At 35.7% G+C, this 26,029-nt stretch overlaps 1 protein-coding gene across 6 annotated transcripts in view; it reads left to right on the top strand.

The window, feature by feature from the left end:
• Window positions 1-22,545, top strand: part of N4BP2 (NEDD4 binding protein 2) — a 90,139-nt gene extending 67,594 nt beyond the window's left edge. For 5 of the 6 annotated variants that reach the window (XM_044224404.1, XM_044224405.1, XM_044224403.1 and 2 more), the window contains 5 exons: window positions 5,600-5,738; window positions 12,572-12,760; window positions 13,731-13,899; window positions 20,925-21,048; window positions 22,274-22,545. In XM_044224404.1, the coding sequence (XP_044080339.1) occupies window positions 5,600-5,738; window positions 12,572-12,760; window positions 13,731-13,899; window positions 20,925-21,048; window positions 22,274-22,319 (667 nt within the window). In that variant the 3' untranslated portion in view covers window positions 22,320-22,545. Of the gene's footprint in view, window positions 1-5,599; window positions 5,739-12,571; window positions 12,761-13,730; window positions 13,900-20,924; window positions 21,049-22,273 lie in introns of those variants that run through there. The other variant, XM_044224408.1, reaches the window with a different exon arrangement.
• The last annotated feature ends 3,484 nt before the right edge of the window (window positions 22,546-26,029 follow it).

The raw sequence follows: 26,029 nt of genomic DNA, 5'->3' as shown, positions 1-26,029 counted from the left end.
TGTTCCATAGTAATCTTTAAGTTTTTTTTTTAAAGATTTATCTATTTACTTTCCATTCTAATGGCCATCTTTATAAAAAATCCAGATATAAAATGTATTCTTTGAGTCTTTCCAACTTTTCTTTTTTACAAAGACAAAAAAGACATGTAAAATACATTCCCAGTTGTCATTCATAGGTGGATGTTTCCCCCCTAGAAGTACTATAATTTGAACGTGCTCCTCTTTAAGGCCTTTTTGACTGCAAGAAAAATTGGTAACCAGTTCCAGGAAGCCTCCTTGAGCATACGTTTTTGCACACATGGATGAATGCTGTTGTATGCTAGTTTAAAGTGAAATTGTTGGTTTAGAATGTATGCATTGAAAAGTTTTAGAGCTAATGTCAATTTTTTTTTTTAATAGAGGCTTTCTGTACTGATAGTGTAACCCATCCTGGATATTAAGAATCTTTAAATTTTTCGCCATTCTAGTGGATAAAATAGTTCATTGTTGTTTAAATTTAAATTTTCTTTTAAAAAAATAATTAATTAACTTTTGAGAGAGAGAGAGAGAGAGAGAGAATGAGTGAGCACAAGCAGGGAGAAGGGCAGAGGGGGAAGCAACTCCCTGCTGAGCAGGTAGCCCAGTAGTGTGGGACTTGATCCCAGGACCCTGGGATCGTGACCTGAGCTAAAGGCAGATACTTAATCCACTGAGCCACCTAGGTGCCCTAAATTTTAATTTTCTTGATTACTAGGAAGGTTGAGCCTTTTTCATTAATTTGTTTTTCTCATCATTAATTTTGGCCGGTTTTCTGTTTGGTTCTTTGTATTTCTTTTGACGTTTGTGAGAACTCACTATATGTTATGTGTAGTTATCTTTATTTCTGTAGATTATAATTATTTTTCTACCCTGATACTTAATCGTTTAACCTAGGATAGTCTCTTTGGGTCTATACATATTTTAATTCCTATGTTTTATCAGAAAATCACTTCCTTTTTGGTTTCATGTCATTTTAGGACATCTGTCCTACCACAGTATTATAAAAATATTCCTTAAGTGTTTTTATTTTTTTATTTTATTTTTTGATTATTTATTTATTTGATACAGAGAGAGAGGGGGAGAGAGCACCAGTGAGGGTGGGCATAGGGAGAGAAGCAGACCCACAGAGGAGGAGGGAGCCCAGTTTGGGACTTGATCCCAGGACCCTGGGATCAAGACCTCAGTTGGAGGCAGACGCTTAACCAATTAGACACGCAGGCACCTCTCTTCAGTATTTTTAATAGCTAAAAAGTTTTAACATATCTAGCATTTCCCATTTACCCAAGGAGTTTTAAATTTTCCTAAATTTTATGTGTATGGTATGAGGTAGAGATTTAACTTAATTGAGATGAATAGATCATCTTTACCCACTGATATAAAATATATGGGGCACCTGGGTGGCTCAGTGGGTTAAAGCCTCTGCCTTCGGCTCAGGTCATGATCCCAAGGTCCTGGGATCGAGTCCCACATCGGGCTCTCTGCTCAGCAGGGAGCCTGCTTCCTCCTCTCTCTCTGTCTACCTGTGATCTCTGTCAAATAAATAAATAAAAATCTTTAAAAAAATATATATATAAACACTACTATTTGCTATATTCCAAAATATACATTTTCTTTTAAAGACTTTGCAATTCTGTTGAGTTATTTGGTCCTGGGTTTCCACTATGTTGTTTTAATTATCATAGTATTACAGTGTATTGGATGTTTGGCATGTTAGGGATACTTCTGGTTTGAATAATATGTATTTAAATCTTAGTATTAAAGTTGTATTTTAGCAAGAGGTTTTTTTTTTTTTTTTTTAAAGATTTTATTTATTTATTAGAGAGTGAGAGAGAGCATGAGCAGGGGGAGAGGCAGATGGAGAGAAGGAAGCAGACTTCCTCACTGAGCAGGGAGCCTGATGCGGGGCTTAATCCTAGGACCCTGGGATTGGGACCTGAGCTGAAGGCAGACGGTTAACCTACTGAGCCACCCACAGGCCCCAAGAGGTTTTTTGAGTACATGCCTTTTTATAATCGTTTGAGAATCTAATACAAATTTTCTTCTTTAGTTTTAGTGTATTTCAAGCATAATAGTGAGTTTCTAGAATAAAACCTATTTTACTTTCAGATTTTTGTTTTTGTTTTTGGTTTTTTTCTTTTTCTTTTTTTCTAAGTTTATTTAAGTAATATTTATACTCAATGTGGGCCTCAAACTCATGACCCCAAGATAAGAGTCATGTGCCCTTGGTGCACCTGGGTGGCTCAGTAGGTCAAGCGTCTGCATTCAGCTCAGGTCATGATCCCAGGCCCTGCATCAGGTTCCCTGCTCATCAGGGACCCTGCTTCTCCCTCTCCCTCTGCCTGCTGCTCTGCCTGCTTGTGTTCTCTATCTCTCTGTCAAATAAATAGATAAAATCTTTAAAAAAAACAAAAAGGGTCACATGCTTTACACATTGTGCCAGCCAGACACCCCTGATTTTTTTTTTCCTCTAAATGCAGTGTAGGAATTGATTTCAAGATTTTACAACAGTAATTAAATGAGTTTGGTCTGTGATTTTCTGTTCTTGTGCTGTCCTTGTCAGATTTTGGTTTCAGGGTCTTATTTGGCTTTAGGCTTAATAAAATAATCTGGAAAGACTGCCATTTTTCTTTATGCTCTAGAAAATTTAAAGTTGGTACCTTGAAAGTTCTGGAGTTGTGCCTTTTCAGAGAGAAGGTCTTTAGAATCTTTAGTATCTTTTTAAGGTTATTGCTTTATTCAGATTGCTTTTTTCATGAATCTTTTCTGGTAGTTTGTCTGCTAGAAAATCAGTTTTACCTTAATTTTTGAGTTTATTATTGTTAAGTTAACAATAATTATATTGTTAAGTTATATAAATATTCTTTGATAATTGAAAACATTTTGTATTTGGTTGTATCCCTTTTTCCTTTCCTGATGTTTTTTTTTTCTCTGTGTTGTTTTTGCTCTTTATCAGATTGGCCCTTTTAAAGAACAAGCTCTTGGTTTATTGATCCGTGTTTTCACATCATTTATTTTCGTTTTTATTTGTTTTTTTTTTTTTTTAAAGATTTTATTTATTTATTTATTTGTCAGAGAGAGAGAGGGGGAGAGAGCGAGCACAGGCAGACAGAGAGGCAGGCAGAGGCAGAGGGAGAAGCAGGCTCCCCGCCGAGCAAGGAGCCGGATGTAGGACTCGATCCCAGGACGCTGGGATCATGACCTGAGCCGAAGGCAGCTGCTTAACCAACTGAGCCACCCAGGCGTCCCTTATTTTTGTTTTTAATTTTGGTGATTCCTTTCTGTTTTTTGTTTTTTGTTTTTTATTTTTTTTAAAGATTTTATTTATTTATTTGAGAGAGAGAGACAGTGAGAGAGAGCATGAGCGAGGAGAAGGTCAGAGAGCGAAGCAGACTCCCCATGGAGCTGGGAGCCTGATGTGGGACTCGATCCCGGGACTCCAGGATCACGCCCTGAGCCGAAGGCAGTCGTCCAACCAACTGAGCCACCCAGGCGTCCCTCCTTTCTGTTTTTGATAGTTCCTTTTTCTTAAAATTTGTTGATATATTTTCAACTCTGGTTAGTTTGTTTCCTTTCAGTCTTTAATTAAAAAATACACTTAAGGATATGAATTTTTCTTTGTATAGTGTTTTTGATATATATATATATAATATTTTGATTTTGATAGATAATATTTTCATTTTCCTTATTTTTTCCATTAAAAAAATTTATTTATTTGTCAGAGAGAGAGAGAGAGAGAGAGCGAGCACAGGCAGGGGGAGCAGCAGGCAGAGGGAGAAGCAGACTCTCTGCTGAGCTAGGAGCCGGGTATGAGACTTGATCCCAGGACCCTGAGATCATGATCCGAAGTGAACACAGACATTTAACTGACTGAACCATCCAGGCATCCCTCATTTTCATTATTTTTAAAATAATCTCTAATTCAGGTTGATTTTCTCATTTCCCCAAAAGTTTTTAATTTTTTTTTAAGGAGGGTTTAATTTTCTAAATGGTTTGATGTCTCTAGTGGTAGGTAGAGTGAGGATTATTATTTATTTTGTTTTGTTGTATTGAGGTACAAGAATGTGGCCTGAAGAGTTCTTTTTAGAATTTAAGATTTTCTTTGTGGTTTATGCATGATCAGTTTTTACAGATATTACATGAAAGGTGCTTTTGAAAAAGAATATTCTCTTTTAAGTATGTAGAGTTCTAAACATTCACTTAAATCAGGTTTTTAATGGTATTATTCTAATAAACAACTTCCCTATTTATTTTTGCTCCCTAACTGGCTGTTTTCTTAAGAGTTATGTGTTAAAATCTCCCAAGGTTATGGGGATTAGGAGAGTGTGCACTGACATATGGTAACTCTCTTTTATGGGCTGATAAAAGATGGCCTGATGTGAAACAACCCAGAGTTTTGGTTCCTTGGACAAGGAAGGGGGGCTGAGTGAGTCCGTTCTGGTGATGGCCCAGAGTCATGAGGGTCAGTCAGGCCCTTTAGGGTAGGTGATCAGTTGCTTCCATTTGTTTGCCGGCAACTGGATAATTTTTTCAGTTAGCAGTAGCTTCACATTTACCCTTCAGAAGGGTAGGTGGGTTCAGTTACTGATTACATGTATCCCTGTGCTGTAATCTTCCAGGGCCATCCTACTCTACCACCACTACTGGTGGATATTGCCTTCTGGTCCCATGAGTAAGCAAGCATGTGATTTTAAGGGCTATTTAGGGTGGTAATTGCTGGTAGCTTGCAGCCCCTAGGAACCTTTCCTTGGGGAGCATATCTGAGGCCGCAATATCAGAGGGCTAAACCGGTAGTCCAAAATGGTTTTCCATCAAGAAGAATAGCAAAATATCACAGTACTTTGGATCACTGTTTAGCACATTTCACAAATACTCCTTTGTGGTCAGCTCTTCATTATGTAGTCACTGGGAGTGATCAGAAGCATAAATAGCCTGAAATAATAGCAGTATAAAATCATTTGCTTTGGAGTGAGTTTCTTTAGAGATTGGAACACAAGTATTTCAAGTCTATGTCAATTTGTAAAATTTGATATTACATAAAATATAGAATCTCCATGGAAATGTGCCTAAATAATTAGGGGTGAGAGGTAAGATAGTATATTTTCCTTTCTGTGTCCCTACTTAGAATTTCTTTGATTAGAACCTTATGGTTTAAGTAAAAAGTGAAATTTCACGCAATAAAAATGACAATTTGAAGATATATTGTCTGTGTTTGATGTTTGGAGGAAACTGAAACCATGTGTGAACCCAACAAGGGGCCTGAGAAGTATAGGCAATAAAATGAAAGTAAGATTTGTTGTGGATGATCTACCTGGAAAAAAAAATTAGAAAAATTAATTATCAGTATTTTACCTTTTGGTCTTCATTTACAAAAATTAGTTTTTGAGAGCTTATTATTTAATAATTTCCTTCTGATCATTCTTGAGTCTCTGAGATACATAATGAGCATATAGTGTCCATGTTTAAGACTCAGAAGTAAACCAATTTTTCGTATTCTTCTAAAATGTTTGACGGTTTGCTTGTGTTACTGTTTTCATATAACTTTTGCTTTTTAAATTAGCATTATGTTTGTAACTCTCTACAGTTATTCATTAGAACACACAGTTCAGTTTCTAAACTGTGTCCTTGAAGGAGACCCTGTAAAAACAGTTGTAGCGCAAGAGTTCGTTCACCAAAATGAGAATGTCCCTTCTCATACTACACAGAAGTCTAAGGAGAAAAAGGTATGGAGTTATTTATTTTTATTATAATGGTAAATGATTGTATATGGAAATGTAATTGTTTGTTGATATAATTTAGTGATTATTTCTCAACATTTTACCTACGTTAGAAATTTAACCACCAGCAGTATGTTTGATTTAGGATGTCTGTTTGCTCAAAATAATGAATTTATAGCTGATTATGTTTTTTTCTTCAGTGTCGTTATGTACGGCAAGCACTTGAATGTCTAACTTTTTCTTTATAGATACTTTCTCTGTATACGGTAGAGTATGAGGCTTAATTGAATAGCAGAGGGAGTGATGGTATGGTGGGTTTTAGGTGTAAGTATGTTGAATATGTGGGCAGAGATCTTTAACCATTTGAGAAACTGCTGAACTTTTTTCCAAAGTGGCTGTACCATTTTATGTTCCCACCAGTAATGTATGAGGATTACAATTTATCCACATTGTCTCTGACACTTGTTAGTATCTGTCATTTTGATTATAGCCATCCTGGTGGGTTTGAAGTTGTCTTAAGGGTACCTGGGATTTGTTTTAATCAGGTATATAAGATACTGAGTCATGGCAATGTCATGAAGGAAGAAGTTTATTATACTCACAGATCTCTAGAAATAGGAGACATGGCTTGCCACCCAGGGCCACATTGAGACACACCAGAGTCAGGAGACCGAGCAGAGGGGAAACATGGGCAAGAGCCTTTTCTGTGGTTTCTGTGGAGAGGAATGGGTGAGGCAGAGCAAACACGTTTGGGATTGGCCGGTTTGAACAGTTGCGACAGGCTCTGGAGTGTAGGAACCGTCCCTGGTTTTGTCCTCTCTGGTGTAGGTGATTAGGCAATGTGGATGATGGCCCTGAGGGTGAGAACCCCATAAAGGAAGTGGTTGGGAATATGGGCTTGAGATTGGTTTACTTCTGGAAGGTATGCTAGCAGATGAGTTGTTTGCTATCTCTAGGAATTAGCCAGCCCCAGGGCTGGGGATACTTTATCTCCAGGGGTTAGCAAGGGACCCAGATGTCAAAGCATCAGGAAACAGGAAATAAACGGTTAATAAATGTTTATAAACGGTTATAAATAAACGTTAATAAACAGTTTATTTATTTGAATAATAAAGAAGTGGTTATCTCACTGTCCTTTTGATTTGCACTTCCCTGATGACTGGTGATGGTGAGCACTTTCTCATGTGCTTATTGGTCATTTGTATGTCTTCTTTGAGGAAATATCTATTTGTAGTCTTTGCCCATTAAGAAATGTTATTTTAGGGGCGCCTGGGTGGCTCAGTGGGTTAAAGCCGCTGCCTTCGGCTCAGGTCATGATCTCAGGGTCCTGGGATCGAGCCCCGCCTGGGGCTCTCTGCTCAGTGGAGAGCCTGTTTCCTCCTCTCTCTCTCTGCCTGCCTCTCTGCCTACTTGTGATCTCTCTCTGTTAAATAAATAAACTCTTAAAAAAAAAAAAAAAGAAATGTTATTTTATTCTTGTTTTTTAAAAAAAGATTTATTTATTTATTTATTTATTTGAAAGAGAGTGTGTATGTGTGTGAATAGGAAAAAGGGGAGGGGCAGAGGGGAAAGAATCTCAAGCAGATTCCCCACTGAATGTGGAGCCCTACATGAGTGGGGTCTGTCTCATGACCCTGAGATCATGACCTGAGCCTCAACCGAGAGTTTGATGCTCAGCTGACTGAGCCACCCAGGTGCCCCTTAAAATGTTTATTATTATTTTTTTAATTTTTAATTTTTATTTTTATAAACATATAATATATTTTTATCCCCAGGGGTACAGGTCTGTGAATCGCCAGGTTTACACACTTCACAGCACTCACCATAGCACATTTCCCTCCCCAGTGTCCATACCCCACCCCCCTAAAATGTTTATTCTTGAGTCATAGGATTTCTTTTTATATTCTAGTTACAAGTCCCTTATCAGACATGTGATTTGCAAAATTTTCTCCCGTTCTGAGGGTTGTCTTGTTACTCTTTTGATGTTGTCTTTCATTTGAAGTACAAAGTTTTAATTTTGATGATGTACAATTTATCTTTTTTGTTGCTTATACTTTTGGTGTCCTAGTTAAGAAACCATTACCTAATCCAAGGTCATGAGGTTATTTTTTTGTTTTTTATGTTGTATATTTTGTTTTTTTTGGATTTTGTTTTTATGTTTTCTTCTAAAATTTTAAAATTTTAGTACTTACATTTAGATCTTTGATACATTTTGAGTTAATTGGTGTATAGGGTGTGAGATAGGGGTCCAAGTTCATTTTTTTGCATGTGGATATCCCCTGTCACAGAACTACTTAATTGCAAAGACTGTTCTTGCCCCACTGAATTTTCTTAGCACCTTTGTTGGAAATGAATTGACTGTTAATTGCTAGACTGTCAGTTTTGTTCCATTGATCTGTATGTCTGTCATCATACCAGTACCACACTGCCTTGATTATTGTAGCTTTGTAGTTAAGTTCTGGAATTGGGAAGTATGAGCTTCCAACTATGTTCTTTTCTCGAGATTGTTTTCCTTCTTTGCAGTTCCATGTGAATTTAGGATCAGCTTGCCAATTTCTGTAGAGAAGCCAGCTGGGATTTTTTTTTCAAGTTTATTTATTTATTTTAATAATCTCTACACCTAACATGGGACTCAAACTCCGAACCACAACCCCAGGATCAAGAGTTACATGCTCTTCTGACTGAGCCAGCCAGATGCTTCAGAGCCAGCTGGAATTTTTATGTGGTGTGCGTTGAGTCTGTAGATCAACTTGAGATGTATTGCCATCTTAACATTATTGCCTTCCGGTTCATGAATTTCAGTTTAGTTAGGTCTTAATTTCTTCAACAGTTATATTGTAGTTTTGAATGTAAGTTTTGCATGTCTTTTGTTAAATTTATTCCTGAGTTACTTTATTCTTTTTGATGCTGTTGTAAATGAAATGTTTTATTTTTGGATTGAACATTGCAAATGCATAGAAATACAATTGTTTTTATATATCAATTTTGTATTACCTTTAGGCTTTTTTTTTTTCACAGACCTTCATTATCCTGCTTTTCTTACTTATTAATTGAGACCACCAGGAATAACATGTGTGCTCCCTTTTTTCTTTGAATATTTCACCATTTTGTTTACATATAGGACTCAGTTCATTTTTGTATTTATGTGATCTGTTAGCTGTACATGCCTCTGTTCATCATGGATAGATAAGTGTATTATAATATTTCATAAGATGCAGAGAGGATACAAGATGATGATGAGACCATCAAGACCAAATTAGGAATGAAAGTTATTTCTTCTCTCTTCTGATAATAGAGCGAGGCACTGTGGGTCATTATGGTGGTAGAGGAGATAATGGGAGGAAGGTGTGCTTGCTCAAAATGGGAGATGATTGGAAGATGTTTGAATAAGAAAAGGGGATTTTATGAGTTATGTAAACATTGGCCAAAATGTAGACCTTTTAAGTTATTCTGGACATTATTCTTAGCTTTTTACACAAAATATAGGCAGGTATCATAACACTAATAAAAAACATTTTCAGATTTTTGAGCAGAATACTCTGTCTTTGATATCCTAGGACTCTAAAGGACCACAGATATTAAACAGGGGTATCATGGTACCACTAATATGTTGATTTGTCTCTTTTCAAGAAACTAGCATTTAAAACTGTTGTTTTGTTAATACTACTGTTTTTCCCTTTAGCCTTTAATGAATTTTACAAGCTTGTTACCAGGGGAAATGGTTTTGGTATTATAGTACATTATACTTTCAAGAGAGTAAGTGGCATTAATGAGGAGAATTCTTAGGAAGCATGTTTCTCTTGGCCCTTGTTAATAGGGTTATAGTAATAAACCACATCCCTATGAAATGGTTATAAAAATAAATCTTGGTTTTATTTTGAAAGAGAATAGCTATTTGGGAAAGCATTTCTCATTGCATACTGGTTTTTTTTTTTTCTTTTTTAAGAATAAGAAATGAAGGGTCTCTTCCCAGAGATCCAAATATGATTTGCATTTTTTAAGTATGAACACCAACAGAGACTCTGATGCTATGAAATATTTATGTTCATACTGTTAAGCACTGTGGCTTTTCAGAAGTCATAGAAAGCATTTTTATTATCCTCTCCTTACCAAATCTTTGATTCTTATCAGATGCAAAACCATATACTCATAGAATACTTAACATTAATATGAAACAAGCTTGTGATTAAGTAATGGTGAGAATGACAGAGGGTCCATGCATATTCTTATGTGAGAGAGAGCTTTGTATTTCATTAAATAGGTTGGCTATTTGTTGCAAAAGTAAATCAACTGTACAGACAGAATTTTTTTTTAAAGATTTATGTATTTATTTAAAAAATTTTTTTAAAAAGATCTTAGTTATTTATTTATTTCACAGAGAGAGAGAGAGAGAGAGATCACAAGTACGCAGGCAGAGAGAGGGAAGCAGGCTCCCTGCCGAGCAGAGAGCCTGATGCGGGGTTCGATCCCAGGACTCCGAGATCATGACCTGAGCTGAAGGCAGAGGCTTAACCCACTGAGCCACCCAGGCGCTCCTTAAGATTTATTTATTTGAGAGAGAAAGAGAGAGAGAGCATGAGGGGGTGAGGGTCAGAGGGAGAGAGAAAAGCAAATTCTCCGCTGAGTGCAGAGCCTGCCTTGGGGCTCAGTTCCAGGACTCTGAGATCATGACCTGAGCTGGAGTCAGCCATTTAACTGACTGAGCCACCCAGGTGACGCTATTTATAAATTTTTTGACTTTAATAATGAGTCAGGAATATGGTGATACCTTTATTTTATTCTTTAACTTGTTTTAAACCTCTAGAATTCTAGGGGTTTAATAAAATGTAATGAGTAAAAAGGTAATACAATCAACTATTATATATTAGACCAGTATTTTTAACCAGTATTTGTGACTTCAGAACTCAATTCACAGGCAGGCAATTTGAAAAAATGATCAATTAGTAATGTAGGTATTATATAATATATACATAAAATTTTAATGTAATATTTAATATAGATCAAATGATATTACCTTAAAAAATTAAAGTGGCATTTTATTAAAGATTGTATTGTAGAGTACATTATAATTATAGTTTTTGGTAATATTTCTAATTTAATGACAGTTTTCAGCTTTTAGGAATTTAAGAGCCTACACTATTTAATTTACTTTGAATTAATTGTATCAGAAAAGTATGATTTATTTAAGAAGTTAAAAATTATATTTTTGGAGGAATTTTGGGATTGAGTTTTCATAAAATGTTCATTAAATTACTTGGTATGGCACCTGATACTTGGAATTCTTTTATTTATTTATTTATTTATATTTATTTAATTTTTAAAAGATTTTATTAGTTTATTTGACAGAGATCACAAATAGGCAGAGAGGCAGGCAGAGAGGGAGGGGGAGATAGAGGCAAGCTCTCTGCTGAGCAGAGATCCCTATGCAGGGCTTGATCCCAGGACTCTGAGATCATGACCTGAGCTGAAGGCAGAGGCTTACCCCACTGAGCCACTCAGGCGCCCCTTGGAATTATTTTAAGCTTTTAAGAAAATCCACTTAAATCATAATAATTAATACCCACTCCCACCCCCTAGTGACATGCTAAGAAATGTATCAGATTGCCGTTTGCAAGCAGTTTTCTGCAAGTAGCTCTTTAGGAATGTGCTAAATCAAAAACCAAATTGGATGTAGAAGTCACTATATTTTGCTGTTTTTTAAACACCAACTTTTGATACTTAGATACATCTTCAGAAACTTGTAGTTTTCTGTTCAGTGGGGAGTATTGGAGCATAATTATTATTTTCATTACTTTGTGTCTTAGAGTTACTTTTGCTTGTTTAAAGTCCATTTTGGATAACAGTTACTTGATTGATGGTGTTTCAGAAAGCTCAGAAGTCAACACTAGCATAGTGGCTAGTTGGTAGTAGTGAGCTGATTGAAAAACTGCAATTGAAAAATTGAAACCTACCTGTAATTTTTACTAATAGTTGTGGGCATTCCATATGTCCTTCTGCTTTATTTTTTATTTTTTGAAAGATTTTATTTGTCAGGGGGAGAGAGAGAGACCACAAGCAGGGGGAGTGGCAGGCAGAAGGAGAAGCAGACTCCCTGCTGAGCAAGGAGCCTGATGTGGATTTGATCCTAGGACCCCGGGATCATGACCTGAGCCAAAGGCAGATGCTTAACTGACAGCCATTCAGGAGTCCCTGCAAAAAGAATTTATTTAATGATTTTATTGATTTTTTTAAAATAAAAATTGAAATATGCCATTACTACCTTCAATGACTGGATTCTCTGGGTTTACAAACTAAAATTTGGAAAATTTTGCATTAGCTATATGAGTTTTATTCTTTGAATATCTTGTGTTTTCTTTTATGGTTTGGCTTTGTGACCTAATTATATTTTGATAATTTTAGAGAACTTTGCAACATCTTTTAAGATAAGAGTGGTTAAAGAAGAGGTAACTTATAGCATGAAAAAGTTAATGTAGTTGCTAAATACATGACTTACTAAGTCGACTCTGGGGAGAGTCTCCTTTCCTGAGAAGAAGGGTTAACAAATAGGGATGCCTGGGTGGCTCAGTGGGTTAAGCGTCTGCTTTTGGGTCAGGTCATGATCTCAGGGTCCTGGGATCGAGCCCCACATTGGCTCCCTGTTCAGTGGGGAGTCTGCTTCTTCCTCTCCCTCTGACACAACCCCTGCTTGTGCTCTCTTGCTTTCTCCCTCTCAAATAAATAAATAAATAAATAAAATCTTTAAAAAGAAAAGACAAAAAATAGTGCATCTCACTTTCTGAAGAAAAAGCCTATATTTTTCTACTCTTTTTGTGTTTTATTTATTGTCTAACATCTTGTAGGCAAAGAAATCAAAAGAGACTGAAGACATACCAAGTGAACCATCTTTCCAGGATTTTGAGTACCCAGAGTATAATGACTACAGAGCAGAGGCTTTCCTGCACCAACAGAAGAGGATTGAATGCTACAGCAAAGCAAAAGAAGCTTATCGGATGGGGAAAAAACACGTTGCCACATTTTATGCCCAACAGGTAAAGAGGAAAACAGATTATTATTTCTTTAATTGTCTTTTATGATATCTGATTAATCTTAAAGCAGGTAGTACTCTTATTGTGACTAGATTAAGTTATTCTGGGGGATGTAGATTATATAAATGACATAAGATAGCCTAATATATAAGAAATGTATGGTTCTGAGAATTTCTTCTCTGTTGAAATGCTCAGTTTCTATGGTTGCTTTTGCATTTATGGCTCACATGAATTACAGTTTATTCTGTCAGTCCATATTTTCTTTTAGGATAAAATCTGTCATTTAGCACTACTTCTAAACAGATGCAGGTTTTCTGAAGGAAAGACAACAGAATGTTAATATTGACCATGTCAGAGTGGAATTATGGGAGACTTGTGCTTTCTAGCATGTTTGAATTTTTAGTAATATATCACTTTTAGGTCCAGAAAAAGAAAGTTGCATTAGTATCTTTCAGGGAAGTAAAATTTTGACTCAGGGTTATTGGACATAGTATTATAAAAAACCTATCTGATTTCCTTTTTAGCTTTGTGGTTCCAATATGGATTGCTTTTTGTGATTGAGTGGAGAAAGATATCAAACTGGTATAACCTCGTGAGCCCAAATAACATACCTTGAGGGATGGCTTCAGGAGTAACCACAAGATGTTGAATGAGATCAGGATTATTGAAGGATAACTAATGGAGTCCTTCTTGAGATAGGCGATGTTTATTTAAGTCTTCCTCTTCTATGGTTTTTGGATTAGGAAATCTGTTAGAAATGATGATTTAATATTTTAAGAACTACGTTATTGATTCACCGAAATTCACCTAAACTTTGGTGCCTTCTTGCATAGGCCACTGCATTATTTAAAATTTTAGATTTGTGGTTCCCTCTTTTGTCTTACCTTTTATTTGGGGCACTGTTTATTTCCTCATTTGTCTTCTAAGTAGCAAATAGCAAAAGTGTTTACTGGTGGTCTATTTAAAATAAAAGGGTAGTCTCCATGAGCAGAAGATGAAAGAAGCTAATCACCTTGCTGCTGTGGAGATTTTCGAGAAAGTCAATGCCTCCCTGCTGCCACAGAATGTTTTAGACCTCCATGGGCTGCATGTGGATGAAGCTATAGAACACTTGATGACAGTTTTACAGCAGAAAACTGAAGGTAAAACTTGTGGTAATGACAAATTTAAAATGGAAAATATGGGGCACCTGGGTGGCTTGGTCATTAAGCACCTGCCTTCGGCTTAGGTCATGATCCCAGAGTCCTGGATCGAGCTCTGCATCAGGCTCCCTGCTCAGCAGGAAACCTGCTTCTCTCTCTCTCCCACTCTCCCTGCTTGTGTTCCCTCTCTTACTGTCTCTCTCCCTCTCTGTCAAATGGATAAATAAAATCTTTTAAAAAGGAAGTAAATAGAAAATATGTTTTTGCTTATATTGGTAAACTTGCCAATTCAGGAGATTCTCAGTTCACCGGCTGAGGATATCTGTGTCACATTTATGGATATTTGTATTTAGAATCATGCTTCAAGGGGACCTTCTTGGAAAAGAATGCTCATTGCCATAGTCATTAACATTTTCTTTTGATTTCCATATCTCATATTTTTTTGTTTCAAGTTTTTAATTCTTGTTAGGTGACTCCCTACTTCAGTTTTATTGTATTCCTTTGCTGTATATTAAAGGGGGGACATGGTGTAATCTGAGAATCCTCTGTGACTTATAAATGGGACCTTTCAGGAGTATCAGACATCTTTGTTCAGTAGATATTTATTAAAGCTAATAAATGTGTATTAGATGCCAGTTGTTCAATAGGTGTTCAGTAAAATGTGGGAGTAAATAAGGTGATATGATTTTTACAGAATTATCACAGAAGGCAGGCTTTCAGAGTGTGTGCATTATGCAGGTGCTCCCTTTCTCCCTTTCTGCTTGTATTTTGTCTTTGCAGGTTCAGAAAAGGCCACTACCTGCCTCTTCTCTAAGTTCTACCTCTTCCAAGGGGTTTGGATGAGGATCTTTTTCCATCCAGTATCATGTACTTCATATGCATTAAATTATCTTGTTTCTTTTTCATTATCATTTGGATAATGGTAGCATTTAGAAAAAGTCAATCTGTTTTAGTTACTCCAGACTCCAATTCCAGAAGTCATCTTCTTTTACCACTACTGGACTATTTTTGAATTCTCAATTTGGCTTTTTCTTTATCTTCCATTTTATTGTGGAGACATGGGAGTCCATGCCCCAGGTATGAACTCATAGCTCCATAACCCTGCCTTGTCTCTGATAGCTATATTATTCTGGTTAACTTATGCATATATGATATTACATATATAATATGTGTAGGGAGGCTTTATACTTTATGCAAGTTTATCAATTCAACATGTATCTTTTGTAATTAAATCCTTGATGAAATATGACTAATATAGAGGTTGGAAATTCATCTGTTTACCATAAAAACCATGTTGAAAAGCTTACAGTAATATAATGAAACACCTGTGTCCCCATGAATCCAAGTAACAAGTGATAACATTTTACCATGTATGCTTTACATTTTATTTTTACTCTTCCCTTTGTATTCTTTCCAGGTATTTTTAAGATTTTTTTTTTAAAGTAATCTTTACACTCAGTGTGGGGCTTGAACCCACAATCCTGAGGTCAAGAGTCGGTATACACTACCAATTGAGCCAGTCAGGTACCTCTGCTCTTCCCAATCATTTTTTCTTTCTTCCTTCTCTTTCTGGTGTAAATCAACATCTTTCAGTTTGGTTCCTGTCTAGTTTTTAAAATACCTTTACTATATGTACATTCATCAATAATCATTCTGTAGTATTTCTTTTGTAAATTTTAAGAAATAAATGTACATGGTTTCACACTGCCTTCAACCAAACTGTTTATTTTCACTCAACATAGTTTTCTTTTCTTTCCTTTTTTTTTTTTTAAGATTTTATTATTTATTTGACAGAGAGAGATCACAAGTAGGCAGAGAGGCAGGCAGAGAGAGAGAGAGAGAGGAGGAAGCAGGCTCCCCGCTGAGCAGAGAGCCCAATGCGGGACTCGATCCCAGGACCCCGAGATCATGACCCGAGCGGAAGGCAGCGGCTTAACCCACTGAGCCACCCATGCGCCCCACTCAGCATAGTTTTCAAGATATACTCATGTTGATAGTATCATTTTTAAATTATAACCGCTGTATAGTATTCTGAGTGCATCATAATGTATCCATTCCTCTACTCACATTTAATTATTATGTCACAGTGAGCTTTACTTTGCATATCAACATGTGTACTCTTATTGCTATCTTTTTTCCTGGATTTTTTTTTAAAGATTTTATTTATTTGACAGAGAGAGATCCCAAGTAGGCAGAGAGGCAGGCAGAGAAGGGGGGGAAGCAGGCTCCCTGCTGATTAGAGAGCCTGATGTGGGGCTCGATCCCAGGATCCCAAGATCCTGAACTGAGCTGAAGGCAGAGGCTTAACCCACTGAGCCACCCAGGAGCCCCTTTACCTGGCTTTTTTTTTTTTTTTTTTAGATTTATTTATTTATTTATTTGACAGACAGAGATCACAAGTAGGCAGAGAGGCAGGCAGAGAGAGAGGGGGAAGCAGACTCCCTGCCGAGCAGAGAGCCTGATGTGGGGCTCGATCCCAGGACCCTGGGATCATGACCTGAGCTGAAGGCAGAGTCTTTAACCCACTGAGCCACCCAGGTGCCCCTTTTCCTGGCTTTTTATGTTGAAAAATTAAGAACCCATAGAGAAGTTGAAATAATTGTATAATAGACATCCATATATCTTTTACCCAGATCGATCAGTTGTTAACCTTTGTCCACATTTGCTTAATCTGTTTAAAACTGGTTTTTGCTGAACTATTTGAAAATAAGTTGTTAACCACTGTGGTACCTTACCTCCAAATACCTTAGCATGTTTATCTCTTGAGAACAAATGCATCCTCCTACAAAATCACAGTACCATTGTTACTTTTAAGATATTTAACATTGTTTTAATAATATTGTCTAATATACAGGCCACATCCACATTTCTCCAGCTATATGGAAACGTCTTTTACAGCTGTGCCATTTCTTCCCCCTTAAGCCAGGATCTAGTCAGACATTATATGTTCCAGCTGATTGCCCCGAGTCTGTAGCCTGCAGTAATATAGAAATAGTTTGGGGCACCTGGCTAGCTCAGTCAATGGAGCATGTGACTCTTGATCTCAAGGTCATGAGTTCGAGCTCCGTTTTGGGTGTAGAGAAAACTCAAGAAAAAATAGGAATAGTTACGTTGCCTGTTTTTTTGTCTATGTTGACATTTTGAAGACTCCTAGCTTTTAGTAGATTGACCTACAGTTTTGTCTGATTCTTTCCTCCTGATTAGGAAAATTTTGGGGGCAAAAATACTACATAGGTGATATTGAATTATCCTTGATAAATACATCAAAAGCCATAACGTGGTCATTTTGGCCCATTATTGGTGATGTTAAGTTTGATTTCTTAGCTAATGTGGGACTCTGCTAGATTTCTTTGTGTAAATGTACCTTTTCTTTCTAATTAACTAGTAGTTTTTGGCAGCAAGGAGCCTGATGTGGGACTCGATCCCAGGACCCTGGAATCGTGACCTGTGCTGAAGGCAGTTACTTAAGCAACTGAGCTACCCAGGCATCCCTTAACCCTTTATGTTGCTAGTGAGGATGTTAAATGGTGCAGCCACTATGGAAAAGGTTGGCGTTCCTCAAAAAGTTTAACCTAGAGTTATTGTATGAACCAGCAGGTTTTGCTCCTGGTTACGTACACAAGAGAATTGAAAGCACAATTCATTCACACACAAACTTGTACGTGAATGTTCACAATAGCCAAAAAGTAGAAACAACTAAATGTCTATCAGCTGATAAAAGGGAAAACAACATTTGGTGTATCTATTCAATGGAATATTATTCAGCCACAAAAAGAAATCAAGTAGTGATACATGCTGCAACATGGATGAGCCTTGTAAACATGTTTTGTGAAAGAAGCCAGGTACACAAGGGCCGCTTTTTATATGATTACCATTCATATGAAATGTTCAGAATAGACAAACCAATAGAAACAGAAAGTATATTAGCAGTTGCTGGGGCTAAAAAGTATGGATTGGGAGTGACTGCTCAACAAGTACAGAAAATTTCTTTCTGAGATGATGGAATGTTCTGGAATTAGTGTTTATGGTTGCACAATATTATACTAAAAGCCACTGAATTGTACATTTTTAAAATCATGAGCTTTATGTCGTATTAAAAGATTACAAGAAAAATAGTTAAATAACTTGTGTAAGGTCAGACCCAAGATACAAACCCTTTCTGAAGCCAGGCCTATCCTTGGGCGTGTTGCCACCTGTGGTAGTCTGTAGTTGCAGCGAGTCACCACCAGGTGGTAGTATTGTTGAACAGAAATACATCCAGGGGACAATCTGTGGCTCTGCCCTCCATTGCTTTTAGTAATAAAAGGGGATTGTCAAACTTGGGAGTGAATAACAAAAGAAGTATCTGACCTTTATGTGCCTTCTGGTTGGACTGTGCATCACCAGCACCCATGAAGTTTTTACTACTTTGTAGGGATTTACAGGGAACAGAGGAACAGGTTAAATGGTACCATGAGGATACAATCAATAGTATTCATGCTGTGAAAATCTGGGATAAATAAACCAAGTTTTTTTTTTTTTAAAGATTTTATTTAGTTATTTGTCAGAGAGAGAGAGCGTGCACAAGCAGGCAGAGTGGCAGGCAGAGAGAAAAGCAGACTCCCTGCCGAGTAGGGAGCCCAAGGCGGGACTCAGTCCCAGTACTCTGGCGTCATGACCTGAGCTGAAGGCAGCTGCTTAACCTACTGAGCCACCCAGGTGTCCCATAAGTAAACCAAGTCTTTCAACAAATTGTAAAGAAAAACCCAGGAGGAGGGAGAACATTTAGATTAAAAGTTACTTCAGAAAATATCAATCAAATGCAATGTGTGGACCTGTTTCAACTGTGACTTAAGCAAACCACTGTAAAAACATTTTCTTGAGGGAAACTTTTAGCCATTTTTAGAAGCATGATATTAAGGAGCTATTTATAAGATATGGTGGTGATATTGTGTGTGTGTGTGTGTGTTTTAAAGAGTCCTTTTTGAAATATACACAGAAATATTTACAAATGAAATGATAAGAAATCTGAGCTGGGCTTAAAAATGAGTTAAATAGATTTTTTTTTTTTTAAAGGATGTTAAATGTTAGGAATAGCATGAAATTTGGGGACCTCTAAACATACACGTTAATTCATTCAGTAGCCATCCTTTGAAAGCCTACTTTTATCTGAGGCACGCAATTTAACTGTGGAACATTTTCAGAGCAGTGAATTTAAAAATGAGGTGGTATAAATGACTGCCCTAACTGATAAGGGGGGCAGCAGTGAAGGAGTGATGAGAGGGAATTATTATGGGAGTTGAGGTTTTTTTTAAAATAAACTTTGTAATATCACATCTATGAAGAACAGGGCACAAGTAACAATTGTATAGCATAAAAACTCTTCAAAGTGGGGGCGCCTGGGTGGCTCAGTGGGTTAAGCCGCTGCCTTCGGCTCAGGTCATGATCTCAGAGTCCTGGGATCGAGTCCCGCATCGGGCTCTCTGCTCGGCAGGGAGCCTGTAATGGGTATGGACTAGAGTAGAAATGGAGATCTTGGGGCGCCTGGGTGGCTCAGTTGGTTAAGTGTTTGCCTTTGGCTCAGGTCAAGATCTCAAGGCCCTGGGGTCAAGCCCTGTGTTGAGCTTCTTGCTCAGCGGGGAGTCTGCTTCTCCCTCTCTCTCTGCCCCTCCCTCCCTGCCCTGCTTATAACTTTCTCTCACTCATATAAATAAATGATGTCTTTTTAAAAAAGGAAAGAAAGAAAGAAAGAAATTAATTAATGGAGATCTTAAGCAAAGAAGGAATTAGAAATGCAAGGGCAACATACCCTCTTAAAGTTTTGGGCTAAATATTGCCTTGGAGATAGGAGACTTGAAAAACAGTGGATCTGCTGGAGTCTTAGGGCAACTTAATGAGCAGAATATAGAATATTTATATTATGTATATTTTATGCTAAAGGTAAAATTTGTGCTGTTTATGATTGAGGAACAAATATTTATTAAATTCATTAAGTCAACTCTTACTTAACACTGTTTTTGTTATTTTATTGTAGCTGTTCCTTACTTTTTGGATTTATACATTTGATTTTCACCTGGTCATATCCAGAGCAGGATCTATATTCTTACAAGAGGCCTAGGCTCATTTAATATTTAAAAACCATCTCTTTAGAAGAGTTTTTTTAAGGTTTTTTGTTTTTTGTTTTTTTGTAATCTCTGTACTCAACATAGGGCTCGAAACTCACAACCCTGAGATCAAGAGTCCCATCTTCTTCCAACCTGAGCCAGCCAGGTTGCCCTTAGAAGAGTTTCTTAACAATTATCTTTAACAGTAAGACTGTATCCCATTTTCCTGATAAGGAAACTGGCACAGATAGGCTAAATAACTTGTCCATGGTCATACCATCCAGCCATTAACAGCAGAACTGTTAATCAGACCAAAGCTGGCTGGCTTCAGAATATTTAATTAAAAGGGTCATTGTGAAGATTTTTTATTTCTTTTTTAAAGATTTTATTTATTTATTTGACAGAGATCACAAGTAGGCAGAGAGGCAGGCAGAGAGAGAGGAGGAAGCAGGCTCCCTGAGGAGCAGAGAACTGATGTGGGACTCAATCCCAGGACCCTAGGATCACAACCCGAGCTGAAGGCAGAGGTTTAACCCACTGAGCCACCCTGGTGCCCCCATTGTGAAGATTCTTAGTTAATAAATTAAGTTGCCTTAAGCAGTGCCTCACTCCAAGTGTGTAATAGTTGTAAGATATCATTAATATTGTTATTGTCATTATCATTATTTTAGAAAGAAATTCTGGTAGGACACAGAAATCTCCTTTCCCACAGGGGAAGAACTTTCACTTGTGTTTAGGTGGATGAGTTGCCTTGAGGCTTCTGTACTTAAACAGTATAGATGAAACATGGATTTAAAAACCTCAATTTGGGGGCTTTTTGAATTTATAAATATCTAAGTCCCCATGAAAATAATTCCATATGTGTTTGAATAGTTCAGGTTTGTTTTCTATTGAGAATGTAACATAAATGAATTTTAACTGTTCCAATTCCTGTTGTAACAGAATTTAAGCAGAATGGTGGGAAGTCCTATCTGTCTGTGATTACGGGGAGAGGAAACCACAGCCAAGGAGGAGTTGCTCGCATCAAACCAGCCGTCATTAAATACCTCACAAGCCATAGCTTCAGGTGAGTATAGATTTCTGTTATTGATAATGGCAATTGCCCATATACAGATAGTAAACACTAGTCATGTGCTCAGATGGCTTATTAAAATAGTTAACTAAATTTAACCACCTGGTATAAGCACAAGTTTATGCTTAAATTATGATACAACATTCCCTGCTGGATATATGATGTTCAGAAAACCAGAAATGAAAGACAAATGTGTTTCTTGTTGAAGCACTCACTTGACAAAACTATTTCTATCATAAATTCAAAATATAACAGAAAGTAAGTATAATTGTGTTTTTTTGATCATGTATTATCCAAGATAGTGAGATTATATGTATCATAGTTTAAAATTACTATTTATGCATTCATAGATTTCGGAAGGAGTTGGGGGTTTCTACTAAAATATGATTATAATTTGGATTTGTTTAAAGTTTAGCAGAAGCATCCAGTCACTATGAATCTATACATGTCCGTAAATCAAGTGTTGTAATGATCTTAACTAACAAACATGACATGTCCTTTTTCATTAAGTGATTATGATTCAGTAACAGGAAATGACAAGAAAAGTCTAAGAATAAGATCTGTTGATGGATAGATTCCCTGAGGATGTTTATCATTAGGTACCAAACCTCCCCTTACTTCTAGTTTTAGTTACATTTATGCCATGTAATAAAATGTCGTTTGGCTACGTTATAGGAAATGGTAACATTAATTCTGAGCATGCAAACAGGTGACATTTCAGTGTGTCTGTTAAAAAAGTAGTTGGACTAGAACATTATCATGTTGGAATTAATGTGCTATTGTAGAGACTAGTATTTTTTAAATTTCACATTAAGGGCTTGGAAGCATTTCACGGCCTGAGGTATCAGACTTACGATTATGTTAGATATTTCTTTTTAGTACTCACTTAATGCGTAGAAATAATGTAATGCAGACATCAGCTTATCCTTCAGACAGTATGCTCTTCATGAAGGTCAAATTCAGGTTCGAGAGTTTTGAAAAATCTTAAATAATTACTAAGTTAGGAGTAACCCCTAGCCTTAGGATTCTTTATTTTTACAATGGATTGAAGGATACATAAGCATAGATATTGGTCCTGGATGATTGACTTAATAAAGGAGAATACTTTGATAGTAAATATTATATTTGGCATAGATACTTGGAATTGATTACATGCATGATATATTCCTTAACCATTCTGAACTTTTTACCTAAAATAAGTCTTTTCTCATTTCTGTAGGTTCTCTGAAATTAAACCAGGATGCTTGAAAGTCATGCTAAAGTAAAATAAACGTCCTTGACTTAGACGTGTAAAGGTTTGTAGGTTAAACTTAGTTTTATTTACGGTAAATTTAGTCATTTTTACTATAAACATGTGTTTATTAGAAATGTCCAGTTATAGTAAAAACATTATGATGATGTTTTTCAGAACTCAAAAAAATAGTTTTTTACTGAGTCAAATGCCAAATATGTTGTCTGTTATATTAAAGAGAATTTTTATTGATTATAAAATGTCTAAGAAAAGTATTAGCTGCTGTTTCGAAGTTTGAAGTGCTCTGACTCTTTCTCAGAGAAAAAAATGATACCTTTGTATTAATTGTTTAATATTTAGTAATATCCTAAAGGCATCTTTGAAAGGTATTTTAAAGTGCTTTGAGACCTGGTTCATGCCCATCAAAGCCTTGTATTAAAAGGAGTAGAAGTAGTAGTAGTAGTAGTAGTAGTAATGAAGAAAAGATAATCTAACAAAAACACTTGAATACTTTTCTGATTTCAAAACTAAATACAAAAAAAAGTTTCATTTTGCCATATCTTACAGGAAGGAAGGCATGCCGTTTGCACTTTCCTTGGTCTTGTATATGATCTTGATCTCTTACCTTTTGTTCTGTATGTGTGCATTTTCTAGGAGGAAAGTTGGAGCTTGAGATTATAATACAGTTTTATACCTTCTGTAGGCAGAAAAGTTTTTAGAGAAGGAGAAATGGTTAGATAATCTACCAAGTATTGGTGTCTTATAGAACTGCTTCTAGAGCTGTCTGTGTAAATGGTATTTAAGACGGTACTAAAGAGCTATATTTTATATTTGAAGCATATGATTTCTAAAGTGCAGTAGGTTAAAGTCCTCTATTAATTTAAAGCAAATATAGAAGACATTTTTGATATAATCTTAAAAGGAATCTTTACAATTTGAAAGTTTTTTACCCTTGTTTTTAAAATGAGCCAACTTTTTGAAGGGAAACTTTGATTGACTTCTTGTGTGTGTGAGCTAAAAAGTCCCGTTAGTATGTCAATTATAATTTCATTTACGCAAGTTTAATGTGGTAAAGTATAATTTTCCAACATGAAACAATGGCTTATTGACTTTGGATATGGAGACTCTTTCCAACATATGTAATTTAACAAATGGTTGTGTTGCTTTTTGATAAGCTTAAAAATCATTTGGATCAGGAACTACAGGGTCGAGCTGTTCCTGAAAGAATCCTGAATTATAGAATGGTTTCCCAAAAGAACAGACATTTTAATGAAAATAAAACTCAAAAACATGTTTTTATATATCATGAAAGCATGCTTTTAAAAGAGCTATATTATTAAATTTACTTCCACAAAAATAAAAACAAATTTATTATTTAGAAGTACTTAGTGAGTGGTATTGAAATATTATTCTTATGTTTGATAATAATTTGTTTAAAAAAGAAAAACCAACAGTTTAACATATTTTTTGTAACATCTAGAAGAGTTATATAAATTAAAAATAAAGCAATTCATTTTAAGAACTTATTATGAAACTACAGTTGTTAGTGAAATAAAATATTTCTATGTATAAATTAATATGATTTAGGAAATGTGAATAACAGTGCTAAAACCCAGAGTTATTCGAGTGTGTACAGCTGCATACTAGCTTTCCATGTTTTTATAGTTCCTCACCCCGTTTAAAAAAGTGTCGCTTTTGTGCACTTCAGATAAATTTATTTGTGTTATTGTAATTATGATTAACATGGGAGCAATAAAAATGAACAAGGGGTGAGGTATTTTGTGGGCAGAAACCAAATGAAAGAGGTTACGTTTTCTGCTGTACCAACCTCAACTTTAGGCTTTATTTTGGTATATCTCGGGTATTTTTCTTAATCATCATTTATAAGTATTTAGGCAAATTTTGAGCATCTTGTGTTTTTATGAAGTTGTTTAATTCTAAACGGCCTCCCACCCCACTGTCTAGCATAGTTTAAACAACATAATTATGAAAGAAAATTTTATAGTTGCTCTTTTCTTATTTTGTTTGCCCTTTTCTAAATCCTGCATGCCAAAGGTTCAGGGCTTATCAAATTCTTCCCTTGCTTTCCAAATCCTGTGTGTCAAAAGTAAAGACAGTGTGGGGATTATTGAAGTTTTCAGGTATTGGTGTATTTGTGCTAATCCAGGACTCATTAAAATGGCTCTTTGCAAGTATATCGGTCTTCTAAAAGTATAACACTTCTGTAGTTTGGAAGGTTTTAGTAACAATTAGTTCTTTTCAGTAGTCTCTCACTTGTATCTACCAGGAAAAAAAAAAAGAGAACTAATGTGGAAACCACAGGGGAAGTAGGTTGGACTGAGGAAACTCTTTAATAGTATTTTCAATTCATTCACTTCCTTACTTCAACGTGATACTTGGAAGCATGTTGTCTTAGATTTATTGGCTGTCCATATAGTTCTGTAGTTCTGTATTATTTTCAAGTTGAGGTTTCATCACTTTATTAGTGTTTCTATACTATCTGCAATTCTATGGCCTTTAAATATAGGACATATTATATGGTAGAAAATCTGACTTATACTTTAAATTGTCTTGCATATTATAACACATTTTGAAAAGAAAAGCTAAACAGTTCTTCTGTTGGATTGTTTCCAGTCCTTATTTTGGTCTTTCTCTTTTTAAATTAAAATGTTTTGTGTGTGTTCTTAGAAAAAGAAATGTATAATAGCAAGATTGGTTATTTCTGAGCTGGATATTAGAAACTTTGAGACTCAGGAAATTGCTCTGACAATGTTTTAACTGCTCTCAATTTAAGAAAATGACAAAATCTATAAAAAAGACACAAAAATAACGTGTGCTGTTTTTTTTCCAAGTGTTTTTTCCAAGTGCTTTTCCATTGTGCAATGAGGTGAAGTTTGGTAGTTTTCTGTGGAGTGGTTAAATATTGCGTATTTTAATTTACATGGTAAAGAGAACAGATTTAAATGTTTGTGTGGCAAAAAAAAAGTGTCATTTAAAAGGTAAAGCAAATTTATGTAGAATGTATGTTAATGGTGCTTATTTTTAAAATGTAATTGAAGTTTACATATTACTTAATGCCTCTACAGAATTTAGTAGAGAAACAAGGCTGGCATACATGTATATCCTGGAGAGCCTTTTGTAACTTAACATTATCTAATGAGAAATTTTATTATTTTCCTTAAAGTTGAGCAGTTGACTTTTATGGTCCAAATGATGAACCTGTTACTAGGAAATGATTGAATTAACGGTGAAACTTCTCATTAAAATATAATATTGCAGCTATCAGTTGGAGAATATATTATAAGATTTTCAGACAGTGTATCAGAAATGTAATGTTTTTATTTGTACTATAAAGAAAATGTAATTTTGCTGTTAACTCTGTACTTTTTTATTGAAAATGTTTTATAACTTTGCTTTTAAAATTTCTTATGAAACCATTTGCAAATTACATACTCAATTTAATAAAATACTTTAGCCACAGTCCAGTGTGAGGAAATCCTTCATTTGATGTGGTAGGGTTAGTGGTTTAAATATTAAAGTGTGTCTTTATATGTAACTTGGTAATTTCAAGGAAAAGAAAAGGGTCATAAAAATTTTATTTATGTACCACAACTTGTGTTCTTAAATTATTTTGCTATAGCAAATTGGGGTCCATTTTTGAACTAGATAAATGGATTAGCTAGGTTTGTTTTTTCACACCTTTGTATCTTTTGACTGATAGCAAAATTAAGAATTGGCTCTAAG

Source organism: Neovison vison, chromosome 11 (genome assembly GCF_020171115.1).
Source record: "Neovison vison isolate M4711 chromosome 11, ASM_NN_V1, whole genome shotgun sequence".
Classification (NCBI taxonomy): domain Eukaryota; kingdom Metazoa; phylum Chordata; class Mammalia; order Carnivora; family Mustelidae; genus Neogale; species Neogale vison.
The sequence above is the reverse complement of the archived record's forward strand: the minus strand, read 5'-3'. Positions and strand labels throughout refer to the sequence as shown.